The following is a 6,299-nucleotide window of genomic DNA, read 5'->3' on the forward strand; positions in this document are numbered from 1 at the left end:
TCAGCTTCATCCGGGCGGCGGCTGCAGGGGCGGAGCGCGTCGGGGGCCTCTGGTGACATTGGGCCGCGACTGGAGGAGGACGTGACAGCGTGCGAGTAACGGCTACTGACTCCGGTGTAGCGCGAGGCCGTCACCATGTTCAGCCTTATGGCCCGCCACGCCCGCAGGCACCCGAGCGTGAGTAGTGGGTCCCGGTGGCCTCCCCCGGGGGCCGGGCGCGGCTGGTCCGCGGGCGCCTTGCGGCCTCTCCCCTCCCCTCCCCTAGTCTGTTGCTATGGCGCCCTCTGGGCGGGGGGGCGGAGCCTCCGGCCACTAACGTGTCCTTCCCTCGTGTCCCAGTTGCTCCCGCTCTTCCTGTTCATCGGATCCGGGGCTGTCGGCGCGGGCCTCTACCTCCTGCGCCTGGCAGTCTTCAGTCCCGACGTCTGGTAGGTGCTGCACGTATCACCCCCTCATCCAGGCTCCACGCCTTCTCCGCAGGCTGTGCCCGCTTTGGGCCTGGCCTGGAGGGGTCGGGTTCCTGCCTTGGAGACTCCTCCCCCCTATACTGTATATTGTGCTTCAGGTCAAATTATCTAAATCGGTTTTAAATCAAACTGATTGAGCGGAACACGATAGTTCCAAAAGCTGTATGGATTGAGCTGGCAGAACTCGATTGTTCGAAGCACCATGTGTGGCCCTACAGCTGGCAAGCAGCCTCCATCCCAAACTCTCAGATACTTCCAAATCCGTTGGCAGGCATCCTTCGTGTAGTCCCAAGCCTGGAGGTCTTGGGAGTTGGATGTCCCCTGCACTTGATCTTACTTGATCTCTGAGCCAAAAGATGGGCTGTTTTCCACGGTGGCAAAACAGCTTGTGATGGTTGCTTCTGGGAGCCACACGATCTGTTGACGTAATAACGTGTTGTGCTGATGGTGGCTGGTGCTGCAATGAAGATAAAGCAGTGACTGTGCTCCACAGCCATCGAACAAAAGAAATGATTGTGATCATCAACATATCTTGATCTTGTTTCTTCTAACAGTGGCATGGCTGATCACTCTATGTTCTGACACTTTTCTCTCTCTTTCTGACAGCTGGGACAAAAAAAATAACCCTGAACCTTGGAACAAACTGGGTCCCACTGACCAGTACAAAGTAAGATGCTTTTAGAAAACAGGATGTTGCATATGCATGGTACCTGCCATCTGGTATTTATTTCAGAGATCCCTGATATTACTGAGCTATTAATTATAGAGAGATGGGTTAAGGAGGAGGAAGTTTACTTACTCTTCTGTTCTGGGCTTGTTTGGCCCTAAAAACAAATAGCGGGTTGAATTGGAAAGCTGAATTAGGCAAAATTAAGGATTAAAATAAGACAGACTGACTGGCTGACTCCCTGCCAGAATGTTACCTTGTTTATTTGGACAAAGTAAGCTTAGGGTTGGAGCAGGTTGAGTTTTAAGTATTGCTTTGTTTACTTTGCTGTTGTTAACAGGTTTCCAGTTTCCTCCCACAGAACAGTAGTGGTCAAATGGCTAAATGCCTGTGAGAGGTGGGAGGGCACATTACTGGCACTTAATAGGTGCCAGTTCTAGGCAAGGCAGAGAGGTTTCACTAAACTTAAAAGTGACCCCAAAACCGTCTTAAAGTGTTGCTGATAAATAAGTACATACAGTTGAACTGTGCTATTTTGATTTAACAATACAGCATGTACTCTGTCAGAGGACAGGAAATCTTTTGCAGTATTCTCAGGGGGTTTTTTGAAGGACCCAAGATCCCAATATTTTGTACAAATTAAAGTTTATTTAATGATGTTGCATGTAATATCTACCTCTCGTTTCTTTTATTTTTGAACTTTGGGACTGTAGGCATAGCTTGGAGGTAAAGCATTCCCAAGATTTACAAAACAAGCCACTTAGATGGGATAAGCAGTATGCTTGGAAGGAAAAGTTCTCAATCTTTCCTATGTTGTTGAATGGGCCCAAAAGTTTTTGGTGTTACCAGGTTTTTTTTCCTTTGGATCCCCAAAGCATAGCATGAGATAAATCTAGCTTTAACTAATAGTACAATGTCTGGAATGTTCATTTTGCACAGGTGTTATGATTAGTTTTATAAAGTGCCTTCAGCACTGTCCTGTAGATGCAAAATATTATTTCTTAGCTTACTTGCATCTAGAAGGTTCCTTATGATAGTAGTGAAGCAAGGATTTTTGTGGGTTATCCTTTTTTAATTGGGCCAGCTATGTGGTTGGGATAAAGCTAAACAAGCTTTGGAAAACAAGGCATTCTCCTTCAGGGTTGCTTTGATAGTAGTAGTGGATTCTGGGGCTATTTAACTTACTAAGGGGTAATGAAGACTGGTAACAGAAATTAAATTAACCAGAACCAAATGCATATGGTCACTATTTTCAGTATAGCATTCAGCATTTTCCTATGCTTACTAAAAGAAAACAACTAATATTGAAACTTTTGTATGACTGCATTCAACATTATATTATTCTTTATCATCCGTGTGCTTAATAACTGTCTTCTAGATGAACCAAACTCACATTCCCTGGGCATGTCTACAGGTGCCTATTAATATGTAGCAATAACCTACCTATTAGCTTAAGTGGTGTCTACATGCGCACTGCTGCCTTTTTTCTATCCCACAGCAGGTATGTACATGGTAGTTGTATTTACAAGTACTGTCCTGCTGCAGCGTAAATTTAAGTTTACTTCAGCCTAATAGAGGCACACATGTAGACACCCAGATATTTACCACAGAGCTAATTAGTCAACTGTGCAGTAAACATCTTGTGTAGATGTGCTTTCTTTTTATTTGATATTAATAGCATGGCGTAAGTTGTTCTTCTCTTTAAATAGCATGACTTTGAATAGTATTCCCAGCCTGTCCTGGTACAAGCAACAGAAACTTCAATGTTGACCATATTTGGTTTAGTTTACCCTCAGTATTTTCCAGTGGTGTAACTAAAGCAATTCTGCGCACTGTGGAAACTGAATGAAGGAGGGAGTGATAGCATAATATTGACTAGCAATTATGTGAGGAACTTACTAGCCAATGTAAAGAAAAACATTTTTTTCCTTTAAAACAGTTCTTGAGGAAAATTGATTGAGGAAGGTTTGTATGTCTGCAATATTAAGATGCAGAATTCAAAGATTATACTAGAAGCAGAACTGAAAGCTGTAGTTACAGTATTTATGTAGCATTAATTTCCTAAGATTGGCTTCTGCTTAAAAATGACTTCAATAGATAAAATGGTTTCATTCAGTTTATATTTTATAGTTCCAGACTTAACCTTTTTCACTTCTTCTTTTTAAACTGCAAAAATGAATTGTGTATGTACAACTATGTAGTTAAAAAATCAGCCATGGATCCCAGTCCTGTTAAGACAGAGGTTGGTAACCATTTAAAGCAGCAGACTGGATGCTTGTGACCATGCTGCTGCCATGGACTGCCAATCCCCTGCTACTCCAGTCTTTTCCCTGCTCTGCCCCCCCCCCCCAACCCACCCCCTTTCCCCAGCATACTGGGTGCTGCTTAAAACCCTGATGAACTTTGCCCAGCAAAGTTAGCAGTGAGGTACAGAACATGAGGCTATAATCTGCTTCCTCCTGCCATCACCAAATCAGGCCTTCGTGGATGGAGCTAAGCTCTTCACAGGCTCAATTTTGGTCTGCGGGCCTTCTGTTGCTGACCCCTGCTCTGAGCTAATTTGAACTGGCAGAACCCTCAGTCATGCCATCCAAATCAGTGGGCTCTGCACAGGCACAAGTCTGTCTGTATAATTGGCAAGACCTCTGTGAAGACTCTGAAGCATGATTTGATACTTAGTCTTTTGACAAAAATTGCTGAGTATGTTTTTTCTTGTTTGAAAAAAAACTTAACATATTATTCAGATTTTTGGCTCTTATTCCCATTTTTTTAGGTTCTAGGACTATTAAGTCTTTTTGGTTGCAGCTTTTCACTTTTGTACTCAAGAGCTGAATTACTTATTCTGACTTCTTACAAAAAACCTTTGGGCAAAGAAAAAGCCTGGAGGGCTTCACCTGTAATTTTAGGTTGAATAATATCAAGGTGCAGAATGAGTAGTATAATACCCTTTTAACTGTAAGGGTTACTGCTGCTGCTCTTGTTCACTTTTTCAGTTGCAATAAAATGTGCTTACTATCTAACTCAGTTTTACATTCTTAAACATGTTTTACCTGGAGGGTGCACTTGGCCAGAACTCTGAAGTTGTTGTGCTTGGCTGACTTGTTACTGGATTTAGCCTTTATAATGGAAGCTGAAAGACCAAATGAAACTTCTGTGTGGTACCATCCTGTGTTTTACAACTTCTCTAAATCATGCTTCGAATGATTTCTGTACCAGCCATTCCTTCCTCCTTCTTTCCCTGCCTTATTTTCATTCCATAACAAATCCTCACATGTATTAAGGATATTACAATTACAAAAATCATCCCTCGTTTTATGTGCTTATAATACATTAACAAAAACACTTACAGTAGTTGTCAATAAGTTTAAATCTCAAAAGGAGGAAATAATAAATTATTTCCCCCATTTAAAGTTAACCCCTGAATAATTGATTGGATCTTTTTAGCTGCGTCCTTGCATGTTTATAAAGGAAAGCAAGACAACCTTCTACCTCTTCCAAATTTGCTGTATTTTTTATTTGCAAAGGCCTTAATCCTAGGGACAGGAAGAGTGGGTTCTAGAGATTCTTAGTAGGCCACAACTGTAGAACTACTAGCTTGCTTTTTTCCAGGTAAAATAATTTGAAGGTTCTTGTAGCAAAATAAAACAAGGAAATGATTAAAAAAAGAAAACCTAAACCTTCAGGATTTCCAAATTACAGGCTTATTTAAGAGCACAAAGATCTAATAAAAATCTGTCCACTTGACTACAGTAAATATTTTAAAGAAATGAGTAATAGCTTACATATCTAATCTCTCTTCTTGCTTTAATTTGAACTTTTCAGTGTGTGTGCAGTCAAGTCAATTTCTGATGAACCCTCCTCTTTTTTTTCTTTTAGTTCCTCGCGGTTAATCTTGACTACAGTAAACTGAAAAAGGAGCGTCCTGACTTCTGAAGGATATTCTCCCTTTACAAGCTGCCCAGAACCAGAGGTCTTCCTGAAGCTGTCCGCACAAGTGATATACTTAATCATCCAGGAAATGTTAATTAAGTTTGCCTCACACTGCACTTTAATCATGTATTGGAGAGTAGCTTGTTGGGGCTTAATAAATGTCTGAAACTTGAAGTGTCTAATGTCATTACTTTTGTGGAATAAAGTCCTGCTGCTAATATCAGTCGCTTGCTCCAAATGTTCAGCAACATAAAACTTGCATTTCTGTTTACTTTAAAATTATTTAGTCCCCCTTCCTGGATAATAGGGCCTTAAATAATACTGAATTTTGTCGTAAACACCACTTTTTTTAATTTTGTGTCCTCAGCCAATAGAATATTCTTGTGTTATTTACTAGTGAAAAACTCAATCTCTGTTTTCAGTGCAGATATCTGGACTGAATATTATTTACTGTCTTATTCTGGACTCTCACTAATGTGAGAGAGGAAAATGTAACTTGCAATCATGCATTTAGGGCAGTCGCATTTGTCAGATGAATGTTGTTACTACTTTATAGAAATATAAAAGGCCTCTCTAACTAAAAGTTCTCCTTTGTGTGACCTGAAAATCCGTGGACACTTTCAAAAAGGTTCTTACGAATCTCCATTAGATTGTAGTTACAGTACTTAAAAGCTACCTGCACTTGTCCTTCTGAATGCTCTGCAATTATTGGGTCTTGCCATTTTTACCTCTGATATGGTACTATGACTTGGGTCCTTGACCCTTGTATTATTCCCTGCATACTTCAGCAGCCTTATACCAGGCTTGTTGCTTGCATTTCACCCACTCTGGAGCTTTGACAATATAAACGGTGGTCAAGGCAGTTTTCTCCAGCCAACATTGTTTAATCTTAACATTTAGGCTTCATAGGTAGCATTTTTGTTTGCCACAATATGGTTCATGTATGCTCTATATCAAAGGAGCCAGGAGAGGCCCCATGGGGTTCTCTTTCTAGTGAAAAATCCAAATATTTGAAAATAGGTTGCTGTTTGAAGACATTTTACTCTTCCTGGGATATTTATAGTCATCCTATTTTAAAACAATGAAGTACTTCTATTGTAAACCACTTGCAACAAATGCAGAATTCACATATTATTTCAGAATATTTCCATGTTTCTTGCAGTAGTTGTGATATATATTTCACTCCTAAGACAAAATATGTATACTAAAACTTCTAAATAAGCACGTGTAACCGC

The 6,299-nt window shown here is 40.8% G+C and overlaps 1 protein-coding gene across 1 annotated transcript; it reads left to right on the top strand.

Annotated features, from left to right (window-relative positions):
• Nucleotides 1-17: 17 nt before the first annotated feature.
• Nucleotides 18-5,238, top strand: COXFA4 (cytochrome c oxidase associated subunit FA4). The gene is made up of 4 exons (XM_090046915.1): nt 18-177; nt 340-428; nt 1,074-1,134; nt 5,011-5,238. Exons 1-4 carry the CDS (start codon nt 136-138, stop codon nt 5,065-5,067), a joined length of 249 nt encoding a protein of 82 aa, XP_089903041.1. The 5' UTR covers nt 18-135; the 3' UTR covers nt 5,068-5,238.
• Nucleotides 5,239-6,299: the final 1,061 nt, after the last annotated feature.

Source organism: Crocodylus siamensis, chromosome 5 (genome assembly GCF_052110815.1).
Source record: "Crocodylus siamensis isolate JL-2025a chromosome 5, ASM5211081v1, whole genome shotgun sequence".
Lineage (NCBI taxonomy): Eukaryota > Metazoa > Chordata > Crocodylia > Crocodylidae > Crocodylus > Crocodylus siamensis.

Coding starts and splice junctions, on each gene's coding strand:
- COXFA4 (XM_090046915.1), top strand. CDS start 136: ATGTTCAGCCTTATGGCCCGCCACGCCCGCAGGCACCCGAGC. Junction 178..339: donor ACGCCCGCAGGCACCCGAGC/GTGAGTAGTGGG, acceptor CTCGTGTCCCAG/TTGCTCCCGCTCTTCCTGTT. Junction 429..1,073: donor GTCTTCAGTCCCGACGTCTG/GTAGGTGCTGCA, acceptor TCTTTCTGACAG/CTGGGACAAAAAAAATAACC.